Here is a 16944-nt window from a genome sequence, read left to right as displayed (position 1 = left end):
TGTTTATTAACTCATTCCAGTAAGTAGCACATTGTTAATTCGACACATTACACATAACACACAAATACCCTGTAAACATTCTGTTAACCTTGTACATTCTGTACGTAACACAAACGTGCATACTTCTCCACCTGTGTAGACACACAGTCCTGCTCAGCATTATTGACACCACTTCATTTTTTGCATAACCTCTACAATATCTCCAGAAATAAATGGAAATGTACCAAATTTATATCAATCAGGATCTTTTAATTGGAGGCCAAAAGTCATTTAACAAAGAAAATTGTTACATATTGTTATTTCAAAGAAGAAACAGAAAAAAAACCAGCATGTGCAGCAATAATGGCTCCCCTCTTTAATATTTGGTTGCACACCCTTTGGCAGTGATGACAGCCTCTAAACGTTTCTTGTAGCACTTCTCAGCTGGTATTTTCTCCCACTCTTTCGTGGCAAATTGTTCAAGCTCTTGAATGTTTGCAGGTTTCTTTTTTCCCGATGGCAGATTTCAGCTCATACCAAAGATTTTCAGTCGGATTGAGATCAGGACTCATTGCTGGCCATTTTAAAACATTTTTTTCATTTTTTTCCTCTTCAACCATTCCTTTGTGCTTTTGGATGTGTCCTTTGGGTCTTCGTCTTGCTGGAGGACCTATGATCTTTGACTCGAACCAAGTTTTCTTACACTGGGTAGGACATTTCGCTGTAAAATCTCTTGCGAATTCTCTCATTTCATGAGTCCTGTGATACGTTCATATTGCGCCGTCTGTAAACAAATTGTTGGTGTATGTACTTAAACTTCATGTGTGCCAATAATGGTGAGCAGGACTGTTGTACATAATATATAAACACACCACACAGCTATAACACTGTCACCTCTGTACAAACCTTATTTGCATTCGTGGTTGGGTGCCAATTATATTTTACTGGCTCCGTCCTGAATTTAACCTCATTTACTGAAACATGTAAGTATTACGATGAATACTGTGAATTCTGGCTGTGTCCACTCGTTTTATTCCTCATCGGTCTCCCACGCGTCATGACCTTGTGACATGTACTTTTGTTTGTTGTTTCGTCCAGATGCACATGTGAATTTATCTGCTTCGCTCGTGTTTGCTTTGCTTTTGTTTCTGTTCTGCTTCTGCTTTTTTGTTTCACCTTTGCCTTGGTGGTTTGGATAGCTATTTACGCTCTATTAATAAAAGTCAATTCAAGTCTTTAACGACTGCTGCCCTGTTTTTCACATGTGTTTGCACTTAATATATCCTAACTCCCATGTGTCTTGTTTTTGTATTTTGTTCATACGTCTTAAATAGATCATATATCACGTGCATTATTTGCATACTTGTAGTTTCAGTAGCACTCGAGTACATTTTATGTTTTGTCCTTTTCCGCTCGTCCACACGACCCCTTTCCTGATAAAGAAAAACCAAAAACAGCAAAAGCTTGATCAATGTTTCTTGATCGTTTTTGCAAAAATGCCAAATTGTAAATGCAGTAAAAAAAAATACTTTAATCTTATAATTTATAGAATTCAGTGTGGTAGAAATGTGTGTTTTAATCCAGTTCAACACATCAGTAAAATTCATAAGTGGTCTTCACAGTCTTTCACAATCTAATAAAACTAATTATTAAACTTGCTTTAGAGGTGAAACCAATTCGTTTACCTCCATCTAGTGGTTAAAACAAGAATGACATGGGGGGTAATAAATGCAATGCAATTTTAGACAAATTTTCAGCCGGTTATCGCATATCTTTTAGATTATTATTATGGCATTTCACATTCACTAGATCTCAACATAATTTAACACATTTGGGAGAATTATGTATAATAGACATTACTCCATTACCATTATGTGGAAAAACACGTTTATCCCTCTGGTGTAGATCTTAGGACTAAGAGAATAAAAAGACGAGTGATGCTGCTTCAGGTTGGATAAGACCTTGAGTTAATATTCAACTATACAGTCCTACGTAAAGTGCAAATGTTTGAGTAATACAAGCTTTTGTGGCACTGCTGCTTTTCTTCTTAGATTTGGCACAGTCACAGCCTACGAGCCTTCAGTCTTGTGAGGGACACATCTTCACAGTTCGAGACAATGTCCAATTAATCTCAACTTCCAGCAGTTGCACAGGTTTCCTCGCATCCATCAAATAACATTATACAGGAGTTCCTCGAAAGCTCAAAGCGATGTTCAACAGCTGAGCTCCCAGCTCTGCCTGCTCCCCTCCAGGCAGGAACTCTGCAGACAGCTCCCTGTAGGTGCTGCAGACTCTGCGCTCACGAACGTCCTCCCTGTGAATGCCGTGTTTCCACCTGTGCCGCGCCTCGCCGCGTAACACCACCAAGCACCTGCGAGGAAGACGCACGGCGACGCGGACTTCCCCGGCCAGTCCCAGCTCAGGCAGACCCTGCTCGAGGGACATGGTGAGCGTAGTGTCTGATAACATGTTGACGGTGACCAGGCGCTCCCCCCACAGCCAGGAGTCGTCCAGGTGCGGATCGATGGCCGAGCCGCGCCGAGGATGGTAATCCAGATTGCACTGCTCCACCGGGTGAAACCCCGCGAGGTGAGGATCTTGGTGCATCCGGAGCATCAGTTTTTGGCTCAAAGCGGGGAGTCCACAGAAGTCACCCATACGCACTTTCTTTTTTTTGAAGTTCACCTTTGGGCCAAAGTCCTGCAAAAAAAAATAAATAATGGAAAGCTCACACTGATTTCTCATTTATAATTTGGACGGGGAACAAATGTGGTTTTCATTTGACCTGTTTCCTTCGTCCAGACTGGGATTGATTCCACGCATCCTTATCTATCGTGCTTATCAGCTCCTTCTCCTCCTCTTCTGATATGAAGTCCTCCCACAGGAAGACACCAGGAAAGGGGAAGGATGGAGCCTCTGCGCCTTCGCCATCGGCCTGCCTCGTCTCAGGGTTGTAAACGAAGTGATGCACAACCTTCGTAGAAAGAAAAAGTTTATTTACACTATACAGCTCACTCTCTGCTCGGGTGGAAGGACTCAGGACACCACAGGTGTGAGAGCGGCGTCACTCACGGGACAACTGTTTCTTTACAGCAAACAGAGAGCTATTAAGATAGAACAGGATGGACTTTATTTAGGGATATTATAAGGAACTATTTTTTTTTTTTTATAACACAAGTGAAATCACTTTAGTGTGTTAACCCACAGTGTATCGCAGATTGTGTATATTTTAGATAATAGAGTTTACAACTTGATTCAGACTTTAAATTTTATTTTATTTTTTTAGCATTGAGTTTTTCTTCTCTTACCTTAGTTATCTCAACTCTTGATGCTATTGCTGCCTTATTGTGCATTTATTTATATCTATTTATTATCTACTTTATGTCCACATATCTATGGTTAATTACTGCCAGTGAGAATCTGTGCCTTATACTGACTGTCTCTGGTATAGACCTGTTTTTCCTCACAACAGGATCAATAAAGTCCTAACGTGTCTATTTTATTTAATATTTATTCCTATTTCTTGCTCTTTGCTTAAACATTTCCTCTACTTTTCTCCAAGAAAGTTGACCTGTACTTTCTCGTAACTGTGCAAACAGCAATAAATCGTATTCTACTCTGATATTGTCATTTCTGAGGATAAACCACAAATTGACAGTCGCTAACTGTATTAAACACGTGAGTGGTGGGAAATGTTGTGTTTTAATGAGTGGACTTTTTTTTTTTAGCTATGAAATAAACTTTATTGAACGTCCTGTGAGCGCTTCCGCTAATTAGCATTAGCCGCATTTCCATCCTTCGCTGCTTCATAAAAACGAAATAACGTTGCGGTTTTTAGTTAGATATAAGTACCTTTGGTTTACTGGCTTCCAGCTGCACTTCCCCTTTATTTTGTTCACATATGAGACAGCGTCGGATGCCTTTACAACCACATGAAGTCACAGCGTTGCTGGTGTCGGGAGCCATCATCCTGCATCTCCTTCCTGTTTGTTGGGTCAACCTCCAAAAATATACAAACATGCGACTAGCGCCACCTAATTCTTTTTTCTTTCTTTTTTGAGAGACAAACTATCGAAAGCATTTTGTTTATTTATTTTTTATTTATTTATTTTTTAGAATCTATTAACCGAGAAATAGTTATATATATGTTTACCTTTTGTCTTTATGCTTCTATAGTTTTTTATTTTTATTACCTAAACTGTATTTGTGATTTGTTTAGTTTTTATAGTATAATGACAGTCACTTATTTCCTTATCTTTTTATTTTAATAATGATTAAAAAGAGGAAAAAACGAGACAGAGAAAATAAAGTCAAGAAAACAATATTTAAAGAGCAGCACTGTTATAAATAATCAAATATGATTTAATATATATATTTTTTTAAAAAATATCGTAGCTTAGCACTGCATACTCAACATTTATTTCTTACAGCACTGAACATCTCAAATTATGTTTTTGAAAGAAAATATCCGCGTACTCATTTTGCCTTACAGGCACAGCTCAGGGTAAACGTGTCGCACTTCCGCAAAGTCGATTTACACCACGCCCACCGGATATACGTTCAGTTTTCCCGGGAAAGTTCTATTGCCACCACACTGTGGTGACTTGCTGCAGAAATCTCGAGTTTATTGAAGATCGTGAAGCGTTGTAAGTAACCCTGTCCACAAATATTAACAAATGAACAGTCCTGTTGTTTGATTATGGAGGTTTAATCATTCTAATATGGGCTAAAACTAAGCATTCAAGGATTTATTGTCTATAACGTTTCGTTAGCAAGAGTTTAAAAGGTTATGGGCAGTCTGTTTTTCAAACGTGGCCAGCTAACCTCTGTTTCTGTCTGTAGTCTATATTTAAAGGTAATTAATTTTTCAAAAGTGTCTTGACGCCATCTACGTGGTAGTTATGAGCTATTGTTTCTGTGTCTCATCTTTAGCTCTCATCTGTTGAAACTTTGTAGATTAAGGTGTGTTTCTGGAGGAAACCTTTCAATTATCAGACAAATTTATCAAGCTTATGACTATTGAAGACTAAGGAAATAGAGAGAGGAGAAGAGTGCTGGTACAAAGAATAACAATTACATTTCATGTTGTGGATTCAGTATTTTTCACCAGGAGGCATTGTGTGGTGGCTAATAACAATGGTCTTCTTCACGCTGTACTTAAAGCCTAAAGTTATTTTTTTGTTATTTATCTCTCTTGTATTTGTGGTTCTCCTTACAGACAGCCATGGAGAAGATAACTGAGAAAGTTTTGCTGGAGAAAGGCTCTCCAAAAACCAACAAACTGGAGCAAATCAAGACACTTGAGTAAGTCATAGCCACACTGAATGCACAGATCCCTCCAGCTGCAGAATTTATGAAATAATCTCCAGATTAAATATGCATTTGATTTGATTTCACACCCTAACGTTGGTCTCTCTGCTGCTCAGTTTATCCAAGATGACCCTGAAGCTTGAGGACTTGCCCGTCAAGCTGCTGTCCCGTCTCCAGTCCCTGGAGCGGTGGGATCTGTCTGGGAACAGACTGCAGGAGTTTCCCAAGAAGCTCCGTCTTCCGGCGCTTCGCTGCCTGGACCTCAGCGACAACCAGATGGAAGATGTTACCTCTCTAGAGTCTCTAAGCAGCGTGGAAGAGCTCAAGATGGACAACAACCTTTACATCACGGTGAGGATGTGGCTTTGTTCGTTACTTACACCTTAGTCCGGTTTGCAGTTGAGTAATTCAGCTCTGCTGACGTATTCACCACAGGTCACTTCTATGGCACAGTGGGTCATTTGTTAGTAATGCTGATTTACAGTAAGTGGTTTCTGTGTCTGATTTCTCTCAGCCGTCTGGGGCCTTTGTGTCCGGAGTTTGCATATCATTGCAATGTATAGCCGTATACCCTCACCTTTATGTAGGTGTGAATGGGTTTCGGTTGTTTCAGCTCTGTGGCAGACTGGGTTCACACCTTTCAGCCCCCTCGATCCTGATCAGAGTGATCTAAAAAAAAGTTATTTATATTTTCTGTTTACCCCAAAAAAGCATTTTACTATAACTTTATGTCTCATGAAAACTTAATTTGAGTAGAGACACGTAAAAAAAACTTTTGCTCTTTCATAAGTTACATTTAAAAAGCTCAGATTACGATAAGAGACGTCAAATCAATTCGGATTTCAAGACCATGATGTGGATTTGAAACATTTGATTCTGCACCTTTTGTAACAAAAAAAATACTTTATTCCCAGTTTAAACCAAAAGATATGGTCAATTATAATTCTGTCCTCTGAGCATTTGCATTCATTTAAAATAAAGCCCAAATGATAGAAAAATTCAATCTTACGCTTCATCCCCGGGACGTAATCTCCATTTTCTTAGGCTTTGACAGATGTTAATGATCCATACGGGAAATGACTTGGTCACAGTAGCTTAGTTACACATAAAAGTGTCACTCTTAGAAACCACAAGTAAAAAGAAATAATTAAAATAAAAAGTAAGTATTATCTAGCAAAGTAAAATAAACAATGTAATCAGAACTACCACTACCACACTCCCTCTCTCTGTTTGTTGGTCACTTTACATGTTACCTGCTGTTTAACTGGATTGAAAATGTAAATTTTTTTTTTCATGAGACCTTTAAACGTCATGCAGGTGTTAGATTTGATCTTTTTCGTTATCATCAGGTGAGTGACAATTACAAGCTGATGGTTCTGTTGCCCAATTTGAGGATTTTCAACAGTAAAGATGTCAGCACCCACGCCAACCACCTCCGCTACGTCTACAGTGACAACCTCCGGACCAGGGTGAGAAACTGAAGCTTATCTCTCAATGTTAAAACTGTTCGCCAGTATTACTCTTCATACAGAGTAATAGGATGATGCAAGTGAAGTTAAATTGTTTGGAAATAAACACAGCTGCTGCAAACATTGCAGTACATCATTGTTTAATTTTTGCTTTTTTTTATTTTAGATAAATGCACTTTGGGAGAAGAGCTTCAGTCTCCCAGATCCTGTCACTGAGGCGAAAATGTCCGACCTGGAAACCAACTTCATCAGCGCTGCCTGCCAGCAAGTTAAATACGGACCCAACTCAGTCGCTGATTTCACCAGATGGAGGGCAAGTTCAAGCAATTCCCAAACATTTTGTCCTATTTTTGTGCTGCCTTCTGTCATTGTTGTTGTTGTTTGTTTTTTTTTAATGCCCTCTAATCCTCCTGTGGTTTGTTAGGTGGAGATGTTGGCTAAGGAGTTTATGCGCTCGCTGAAAGAACCACAGGAAGATGCTGAGAACAGGAAATCCGCTGACACTAAGGAGAACGCTGTAAGATTTTAGAAAAATTTCTGCATTGTCAAGATCAATGATTCTCAACCGGGGGTCTGCAGACCCCTAGTGGTTCGTGGTGTAATTGTAGGGGGTCCATGATAATAAAATCCTTTAAAAAATAGAATAATTTTACTGTAATGTGACTGAAACATTTATCTACCTAAACTAAAGAAGACTCTTACTCTCAGGGTAGATCAGAAATATGCTGAGGGTTCCCAGACCCCATGAACGTTGAGAACCACTGGTCTAGACCGAACATGACTGCAGGTGTATTGGATACAGACTAATTACATACACGTTTGCTTCATTCAGGACGCCTCTACGTTAGCGGAGAGGATGCAAACAGAATCGGCAGCAGACGCCAGAGTCAACGTGAAACCTCTGAAAAGGCTGCACTCGGATGTCCCGGCCTCCCCGGCTGAAGAGAGCCCTCGCAAATCCAGCCGCCGCGTCAGACCCCTGATAGAGACAAACGCGACGAGGATGAGCCCCCGTAAGGCCAACCAGGCTCCGCCCACCCCCGCCAGAGGACAGGCGAGGGCAAGAGGCGACGAGGCGCGAAGCAAAGAGGACAGAGCTCAGGCGACATCGCCCGAAGCCAAACTGCAAGACGGCGCCAATCAGGTAACGTAAACAGAGATCTAAAAGTACTCTACTGTGTTTGCTCTCGACACCATTAGAGGCCGTGGGACCTCATAGATGAAGTGTTTGGTTAAGAGTTTATAAGGAGTTGAATAATCGCTTGGAGAAAAGGCTGCAGGCGATTTGCAAATGGTTCCAGCTCCATCAGTGTGTGGTTTTCACGTCTTGCATCGTGCCTTTCCTGCTGATCACTATGATTATTAGATGGCGATTAAATGCTACGGAGACGTGGTTAAAGTTTGTTAATCTAAAAGGGAAATTTATTGATCAAAGTATCTCAGTATCACATAAAAAAATATGTCTGTTGTTCTATTTTGGTCCAGATCGATCTAAATATCTCAGCTGCTACCGGCCTTAGTAACTTTTTAAAAAGACCAATTAAAAAATAAATAAATAAATATAAAAGTGTTTTTGAGCCATACAAGGGGGTGTTGGGGCACAAAATGTTTGGCATTTAGGTGGAAGCCTCAGCCAAGACGTAAATAACATCTTGTGATGATTCAGTGTTATGCTGGGAAACCTTTAGACCTGGCATTCACTCCTGTGGATGTTACTTAGAAATGTAGCCCCCACCTAGACCAGAGTAGACACCTCCACCCCGTAGCAATCTCCTTGTTCCCCACACACACAAAAATAGATTGCAAAATCAATTAATGACATTTTGAGCTGTGTATAATCCTCTTTACGTTTTGAGAAGCCATTGTTGTGGAAGCCTCATGTCTTCATCCTCCTTCAGCGCAGAGACAGATTCTGGTGAGAAACACAGAGACCGGATGCGTTCGTTATCTGTTGTGGTTTTATTGCAGGAAGGGTGACAGTGAAGGCCTGCTGTGTCTCTGCTGATACAGGGTGTTAGACGTTATAGATTCATCTAAAGAAGAGGAAGGGCATATTAGGAGTCACTAAAATAGGATTCCACAGATCTGTAGTCATGTAGGAGAGCACACGAGGCTGCGGTCCTCTCTTTCCTGCCTCTGGTGTTATCACGTCAATGTTCTGTTATTAAAGTCCCATTTCTCATCTCTCTGCTGTCTCTCATCTCCTCTCCCCTCCACGTTTCCTCCTCCTCCTCCTGCAGCCCGTGTCGCTGAAGCCGCTTCATGTGCTCCAGTGCCACAGCAAACAGGACAGCTCGGAGGACTTCTCCACTCAGCTGTGGGCCTGCGCTTTCCAGCCGCTGCCGGACTCCTCTGGTAGGGTCGCAAAAAAAAAAATCCTTCACATTTATCCTTCACGTAACCAGCGTAAAGTTGTATTCAGTTGTAAAAAAGTCTTTTATTTTGTGCACGAACAGGCAGCGGTGGAGGAAGCCGCCTGGTCGCGACCTGTGGAGGAGAGTCTCTGTGTGTGATCGACTGTGAAACAGGGATGGTGATGAAGAAGTACAAAGTTCCTGGAGAGGTGCGCTCCATTCGTTCATCAGCTTTAGAACTAGGGCTGTCACGATTTCGGATTTTCACAAAAAAATTTCACAATAATGATATTATCACGATATCAACAAAAATGTTCACAACATTCCTCCCTATTACTTCATACTATTACTATTACTGTATGATAGTTCAAGTCATTTTACTGCATAATTGTGAATAAAAATCCTGACAAAATTACCCAACCTAAAGGCATCCTGACAGTTCAAGTCCTCATATTCAGATCAGTCATAAAACCTGTTCCTCCATAGGCGTCACAGTGTCCCTGTACCGTAAGTACAGAAGTAGACGTGCAAGAAAATTCTGACTGCGGCCGACTTGACTCACTTTCTGTGAACCACGACTCACTTGGTTTTAAGAGCAAAGGAGATGAATGACAGGCTCAGAAAGTTGGGAGAAATGTTATAATAGCAAAAATTGCGGCATCTTAAAATGACCGTGGAGTTAACACAATGGCCAGTAATTTGAAGTCGCTCCTTTTCGGATTCGCTCGTTTTCTTCTCCTGGTTCTGTTGCATTTCTCTCCTCTGTTGCCTCCGATTCCTCACTCTCTTGGTTCATCTCCTCCTGTATCAGTAACTTTGGCTTGAATTATCCCACCTGACAGTTTCCCTGACTTCAGCCAGTTGAGCATAATTTGCAAAAATGAATGAGGCCACATGCTCGCTCCACATGTACAGTGCTTTTTTCATGTCACTTACCACCTAGAAGCAGCTCAGCACCAGACCAGAATTATTACACCATACTAAGTCAGAAAATTACTCAATTTTTCAATTAACAAATAGCAGCTGCTAAATATTTACGGTATTATTGCTATATGTAGATGAAACTGTGGTACAGGTCTGACCAGTCGTATCCTTTAAGCGTGTTTTTTTGCTTTTGTTCTAGGAGTTCTTCTCCCTGGCCTGGTCCACGGTGCTAATGTCCAGGGAAGGCAAGGCCCCGGCCCAACACTGCAGCATTCTTGCAGCCGGTGGGAAGAGAGGTCTGGTGAAGCTGATCCACCCCAGAAACAACATGGCCTACGGGGAGTTCAGAGCCAGCCGAAAGTCTCTGTCTGTCCTCCGCTTCAGCCACAACCAGGGAAACTTCCTCTTCAGTGAGTAATTTAGTCATACAACCCCTGGTTTAATCAGCACCGCTATGTTTACGCTATTGTTCCAGTCAGAAAAATGTGGATTGTCAGATTAAATTAAGGACGATCAGACTCGACAATGATCCACACGAACTAGTATAGATTTGGAAAGTGTATTATCCTCAGTTTCTGTTAGTTTAAGTTAGTTTTAGGTCATTTCAGTTATGATAAATGTAGCTAAATAAAAGATGCTAATGCTAAGAGCTTTACTGAGAAGTATCATTAGTCATATAATACTGTAGCATCCAACTGGACAATAAAAGTGATGATGAAGAGTGATCACAAACATTCAGTTTATTGTTTTATTGTTATTTAACTGAAATAGTTTCTGTCGGTCGTAGCTACGTTAAAACAACAACGACAAACTAACCTGACAGCCCTCCAGAACGTAACTTAAGGTTTGACTTCATCAAAAAATATACAATGAATTAATATTACCTGACACTAAATGTGAACCACAACACCAGGTTTCTGTGTCCGGATTCCAGTTGTTTCTTAGTAATGCAGCGATACATTTTACTTCTCTACTTTACTTAGAGAAATCTGTAAAAATATGTCTCTGACTGTTTATCAAATCTGTTGGTTCACACAACACACACCAGCTCCTCGCCTTTTTTAAATTAATTTTACAATTTTGACGCTATTAAAGCCTTTGATTCAAACTAATGCTGCTAATCTCCATGTTCAACTGTCAGTTTTTGCCACTCAGTGGCCGTAACCATGGAGACTACACTTACTGTGATGTCACTGTTACACCTTCTATTGGATCCACTTCATTGTGTCGTCTCACCACTTCACCTCCTCTCTTGTAGCCGGATCGTACGACAACAAGATATTGATGTGGGACATCGGTGGAGTGGACAGCCAGTACAACTTCAAAGTTGTGTGAGTTGTCACAACAACAAATCATTTCAGTGTGACGTGTTTCAGTTTAAACGGTCTTAAACGGATGTTTTTTTTCTCCTCCAGGCAGCTGATGGTGTTGGAGGTCGGTGCCACACCTCTTCACATCTGTCTTCCTCCGACTTCCCCCAACACACACCTGCTGAGTGCCAGTGAGAACGGCCTGCTCTGCTACAGCACCAAACTGGGCAACAACACCACCACAAAGAGGTAAACGTGTGCACAGGACGTTTGTGTCCTTTTGAGTATAACATCATGACTCATCAGAGGGTTAGTTAGTCTTTAGGTCCTATTTACGTCTCCTGGTGGTCATAATATTGTGGCTGATCGGTGTGTATATATTGTAGATCAGCCTCTAGGAATAAACTCTGTTCCTGTTTTCTCAGCAGGTCAAAAGAAATGGAGATAACCTTTCCCATATATAAGAAGGAGAATAAAAACCATGACTACCACACCATCGACGGCCTGAGTTTTCTCAACAACGACATCGTGGGTGAGTGAGGTTCTTGTGATCCAGAAACACTCTTCAAGGATTCAAGGATTTTTATTTGTCATTTACAACTATACAGAAGCACGAGAAGGAACAAAATTATGCATAAGTAAGATAAGAATAAAAATAAAGTGGAAATATGAATAAAAATGGCAACAAAGCAGCATGAATGTGCATGGTTGAGAATCGCAAGACAAAATATAAAATAAAAAATAGGTAAAAATCTAGTAAAATAAAATCAAAATAGTATAAGCAGAAAATGTACAAAAATTGCATATGACCAAATGTACAAGAAATGAAGAGAAGCAAATATATTACATAGGAAGGATTAATAAGGTGCAATAATGTGCATTAACATGGAGTTATTTGTAGCAGAAACGAATGCATTAATTTTACTGGCTAATTAAGTGGCCAGTGAGTAAATGGATAAATTTAAAACCACATAAAAAGTTATTCTGTTACAGGATAGGGGCGTTGTCAATCATTATTACATCACTAGGTCACAAGATGGCGTTATAATCACTTTACATGTCAGTGCTGGTCAGTAAGGCCGTGACTTCTAGCAGGTTTCATGTACTAGTGTTTGTAACTGTTTAGGAGCTTTTGATCAAATCACTCAGATACAGTTTTACCTGTTTTTTTTTTTTTGTTGTTTTTTTTTAACTCAGTCAGAATTTTACATAAAATGAAATGCAAGACTTAATCCTCACACCGTCAGCTTTCCATTTTTATTAATTTTGCTTCAGTTTTTCTTTATGTTCTGTTTCTTTTGCCCTAGCCTCTAAAAACTACATGCATCCTTCCATTTACTTGTGGAGCTGGAGCAGGACCAAGGCTCAGCGTCCCGATAAGAAGAACCTGACGGTGAGCGCCGTGGTTCTGGCTGAGCTGCAGTGGGCCAGCACCGACATCCCCTACCTGGCTCTCAACACCTGTCCAGGTGGGTTCACGTCATTTAAGTGTCCCCTTGTCTTCATTTTTTTAAAGAATGTCCTCTGTGTAGACAAAAAAAGAAGAAACTTATATCAGATCCTGGTAGATCATGTCTGACTGTATCAGAATCAGAACATTTACATGCACTTTATCCGACTTTAACTAGACAACTTAAGTGCATGTAAACACGTTACTTTGACTGAAATCAGAGTTCTCCTTATCTGATCTGATCTGAAACCCAGATAATGCAATTGGAAATCGATTTTCCCCGACATGTATACGCCTTAATAGGAGTTAAACTAGATAACACGTGTGCGCATGCTCCACAACCAGTGTTGGTGTATGACCTCGGAACAAAAAACCCCAAGAAACCTGGTTGTAGAAGAAGAAGAAGAAGAAGGTAAACAGAGATAGCGCCATCTTATCTGCACCATAAGTAACGCGCACATTATGTACAAGATTAAAAAAGATGAACTATTATCCATCTTGTTGTTGGTTGTTGTTCAACCTGAAAAGCGGCCGTATTATCCCCCTGATAAGACGCATATCGCCACCTAGTGTGGAGGAGGATTTTCTCCGTTGCATGTAAACTGAGACAAGGACCACATTCAGAAAGTCGAATTTCGTGCTCGATTAAGCTGTGCATGTAAAGTGTGCATGTGCACAGCCTCTATTAGTGTCTTTGTGCTTCACTCCAGCCGATGATGCTTCAAACAGAGCATCAGAGATCAGATTGTTTCTGAACCCTCTATTTGTGTCTCTCTCTCTTTAGGCCAAGCGTACATCGTGTGTGGTGACGACCAAGGCAGGCTGTGGACGTACCACGTCACCAACCTCCAGAAGAACAGTTTTCAGAGTGGGAAACCCATTCCGCCCACTGAGGTATCCTTCGCTTCAAACTGTCTCGTTGCTTTACGGTTCAGATATTTAGCAGGCTACTGCTTATGTTTCCATTACACTCTTCAAGATACTAGAAAAGGAAAAAAGACAAATGTGGGAAGTAGTTAAACAGTTACTCAGATCAGCAAAGTCTCTTTGTTATTTACTGCTACTGTCAGTGGTCATAGTGTTGTGGCGGATCGGAGTTGTCATCTGATCCCCACGGAGTTGAGTACAGCTTGTTCGTATCGGCTGCCCATAATCAAATCCATACCTCGTGTACTTTATTTACAACACGCTCAGTCTTGATTTGTAAAACTATCTTTTGAACTGAGAAGCGTCGCCTGTGTAATTCATGACACAGTTCTAATGGAATCAAATAAATATGTGTGTCTCCCTGGAGTGGGACGTCCCCATGACATGACCATTAAAATAAAAAACATAACATTTCATCACCTGTTATCATACTGAAACTCCTCCAGTGGTGAACTTAGCTTTGCTCACGATGTCCCCTGTGTTTCGGCAGGTGTTGGCGTGGCCCAACCCGACGAGGAACGGCCTCGGCCACGTGGAGGGGCCCTCCATCAACAGCGTAGCCATGGACCCTGAGCTTCGTTACCTGGTCGCCCTTAGCGACAAGAACATGGTGATCGTGTGGAAGAGACAGGAGTAACGTGGAGGGAAGTCAATTCTGCTGTGTCCAGATACAAATCATTATTTTATTTTTTTTTAAAGTCGGAGAGAGTTGAGATTCTACCAGACGTTGGTATTTTCAGGGTAAAACCTCAAACTGAGCATGTTTTCTAATGACGTTTGGGGCTGTAGTGATCCTTTGTAGGATTTTGTCTAATTTTTTCATTAGAATTCGTGTTCTTTCATCGTTTTTTTTTTTTACATGAGTATGTAATATGTATTATTTGACTTGAAGTGTCTACTATTGGGAATAGTAGCTTGATGAACCGGATTGGTTATTGTTGCTATGTGACATTAATGTGCCGATCCGTTGTTTGAAACAGTTATTTTTAAGTCTGTGTAATTCATTTGAAAGGCACATCCTTTTAGACCTTGTTTTATTTGAGACCTTGGCTCAGTTCTGTGGTTCTGAGATGATTTTAATTCATTGCGCATAAATGAACTTTCAGCTCAGCTTTAGTAAACTGTCACTATGTTGCCTAAGAAATCACTTTTACACTCTCTGATGATGGTTTCTTATTCATGTGTGAACCCTTTGCTGTAGAATAAAGACTCGTGGTCCCATCCATTATTAACATTAACATTAACTTATGTTCAAAGGATGAGACACACTGAGATACTAAACTTCAAGTTAGCTTGGATTAGTTTACATTAGCCTTATTAAAAAATAAATAAAAAAAGGTCATATTCACTGGTGTATTTCAGCTCATTGTTTTTATCTAGATGCACTGTTCTCATCAACATTGTTTCCTGCAGCTACTACCATTATAAACCCTTACATATACACACAATAGACTGTATATGCATAGGTTCAGATACATTTGGACACAACTTTGCAGAACCTATTCAGGTTAAAGTCTGTCTTCACATACAAATTGTTGCAGGAATCGCAACCATTTTCATACACATTCAGTCCATGTTTCTCATATGCAACTGCACAAACTATCCATGAAAAAAAAATTACGTAATGTTTAATAACATCAGCCTCCATCTGGGCAGCATGATCACATATATGGATGTAACTGAGTAAACGCAGTCGATTATTTAACAGGGCAATAAAAAATATTTCCACCCAGAGCTAACGGATAATTAACATGGCTAAAAGGCAGATTTTTGCTTTAGATAGTGCTAATTCATGTCTTCAGGACATCATATGTTAGCATTGTGGTTGCAGCTATTTGCCCATGCCTGTAAAATGTACCTTAATGTTTAATCAATAACACCCGAAGTACTGTCTTTACATCACATCTGCATTGTTAAATACTTATTTTTAAATATGCTTATCTTTTGAACAACTGCGAATAAACCGTGCGCTCTGGTTGAAGGCCAGGCTTGCTCCTCGCTTCCTTCTGTTGCCTTGAAATGTTTTGATAAAGAATGAGAAACACTGCAGGACGGGGCTTTACTGGAAGCAGTGAGGAGCCAGAGTGGAGCCTGGCAACTGCACAGGAAATAAATGATGTACGGCGTGTTCCTCCTGCTGTCTAATTATATTGATCTGTACTGGATGCCTATCATTTACATCCTACAGCAGTAAAATACTGTGCATGTCTGTCACGTCCATGCAGCGCACCATGTTTTTATGGGTTGTGAAGCTGTAAGTGAACCATTTTGATTTAATTAAAAACATTTTTGATCATTGTTTTTGACTTTTATTGTCATTTGGAGCAATTTTATCTCAGCTGTGTCCAATATGGTAACAAAACCAGACTTTTAAACATGACTAAAAAATTTTAAGCTACTTGCAAACTCTGATTCAAACAAGGGGCATGCACTGATCGGCCATAATAACATGACCAACTGCCTTATATGGTGCAGGTCGACCTTTTGCCACCAAAAACACCCTGACCATCGAGGCACGGACCCCAATAGACCTCTAAAGGTGCACTGACATTTAAGTTCCTCTGGATTTTCTAGAACCAAAACAATAAACTAAGGTGGATTGTCTCAGTTTCTAGTTTTTGACTACAAAATCAATTACAAATATGGGTAAAAAATTACCTGTTTTCACATTGGATTCGACCATTTGACTAATTTTAGGTTGATCAGAAAAAAACCTAATTATTCACTTTTCAAAGACATGAAGCTAAATAAAACTAAACAATTTCAAGACATTCAGTTGTTTATTTGGAGAATAAGTCATGCGCACATACAAAATATGATTATTGAATAATAAAAACAGCATGCATACCTGCAAAGAAACATCTTAATGTCCCCTTGGTTGTTAGGTCTGCCGTTCCTCACCTGCTTTTATATGAGATTTGACAATTTTAAGGGTTAATCTGAAAAGTGACAGCTCAGAAATTCAAACTAGAACCAGACACACACACAAATATGTTGTTTAAATTATAAATACAGCATGCATACCTGCAAAGAAACATCTCAAAATGTCTCCTTGGTCGTGAAGCCTGCTGATCCTTGCTTGCATTAACTTACAGTAATGCAGAGTTGGGGGGGTGGAGGGGGTGTTGATGCTGCTTCGCTCCGCCTCTGGGAGACTGATTGGCTCAGCTGTGCAGCTCTCCCCCCGACTGTCCAATGCCTACAAAGCCCTTTCTGTACCC

At 40.3% G+C, this 16944-nt stretch overlaps 2 protein-coding genes and 1 long non-coding RNA gene across 6 annotated transcripts; 1 reads left to right on the top strand and 2 right to left on the bottom strand.

Annotated features, from left to right (window-relative positions):
• Window positions 1-226: 226 nt before the first annotated feature.
• alkbh4 (alkB homolog 4, lysine demthylase) lies at window positions 227-4056 on the bottom strand. Its single transcript, XM_047606226.1, has 3 exons — window positions 3832-4056; window positions 2765-2953; window positions 227-2679 (listed from the first exon to the last, which is right to left on the bottom strand). Exons 1-3 carry the CDS (start codon window positions 3997-3999, stop codon window positions 2158-2160), a joined length of 879 nt encoding a protein of 292 aa, XP_047462182.1. The 5' UTR covers window positions 4000-4056; the 3' UTR covers window positions 227-2157.
• Window positions 4057-4551: 495 nt separating this feature from the next.
• Window positions 4552-14944, top strand: lrwd1 (leucine-rich repeats and WD repeat domain containing 1). Of its 2 annotated transcripts, none has more exons than XM_047606807.1 (16): window positions 4552-4625; window positions 5198-5283; window positions 5406-5640; window positions 6639-6758; window positions 6925-7071; window positions 7183-7275; window positions 7591-7902; window positions 8999-9113; window positions 9215-9321; window positions 10236-10446; window positions 11295-11367; window positions 11452-11595; window positions 11775-11878; window positions 12654-12815; window positions 13581-13690; window positions 14214-14944. In XM_047606807.1, exons 2-16 carry the CDS (start codon window positions 5204-5206, stop codon window positions 14358-14360), a joined length of 2160 nt encoding a protein of 719 aa, XP_047462763.1. In that variant the 5' UTR covers window positions 4552-4625; window positions 5198-5203; the 3' UTR covers window positions 14361-14944. The 2 variants fall into 2 exon arrangements, with proteins under 2 accessions (XP_047462763.1, XP_047462762.1); XM_047606806.1 differs by having other exon boundaries at window positions 11772-11878.
• Window positions 12727-16826, bottom strand: LOC125021038. Of its 3 annotated transcripts, XR_007114301.1 has the most exons (5): window positions 16748-16826; window positions 16572-16627; window positions 14144-14315; window positions 13631-13778; window positions 12727-12870 (listed from the first exon to the last, which is right to left on the bottom strand). It is a non-coding gene; the product is annotated as an uncharacterized LOC125021038 (long non-coding RNA). The 3 variants fall into 3 exon arrangements; XR_007114299.1 differs by lacking the exon at window positions 13631-13778; XR_007114300.1 differs by lacking the exons at window positions 13631-13778; window positions 16748-16826 and having other exon boundaries at window positions 14144-14378; window positions 16572-16691.
• Window positions 16827-16944: the final 118 nt, after the last annotated feature.

Source organism: Mugil cephalus, chromosome 15 (assembly GCF_022458985.1).
Source record: "Mugil cephalus isolate CIBA_MC_2020 chromosome 15, CIBA_Mcephalus_1.1, whole genome shotgun sequence".
Classification (NCBI taxonomy): Eukaryota; Metazoa; Chordata; class Actinopteri; order Mugiliformes; family Mugilidae; genus Mugil; species Mugil cephalus.
This window is presented reverse-complemented; position numbering and strand designations above follow the sequence as displayed.

Bases quoted from the DNA above. Each gene is read 5' to 3' on its own strand.
- lrwd1 (XM_047606806.1), top strand. From the start codon at position 5,204: ATGGAGAAGATAACTGAGAAAGTTTTGCTGGAGAAAGGCTCTCCAAAA. The intron at 7,276-7,590 runs GTAAGATTTTAG...TGCTTCATTCAG, and splicing joins CTGACACTAAGGAGAACGCT to GACGCCTCTACGTTAGCGGA. The intron at 7,903-8,998 runs GTAACGTAAACA...CTCCTCCTGCAG, and splicing joins TGCAAGACGGCGCCAATCAG to CCCGTGTCGCTGAAGCCGCT.
- alkbh4 (XM_047606226.1), bottom strand. From the start codon at position 3,999: ATGTTTGTATATTTTTGGAGGTTGACCCAACAAACAGGAAGGAGATGC. The intron at 2,954-3,831 runs GTACTTATATCT...CTTTCTACGAAG, and splicing joins TGGAAGCCAGTAAACCAAAG to GTTGTGCATCACTTCGTTTA. The intron at 2,680-2,764 runs GTCAAATGAAAA...TTTTTTTTGCAG, and splicing joins AGTCTGGACGAAGGAAACAG to GACTTTGGCCCAAAGGTGAA.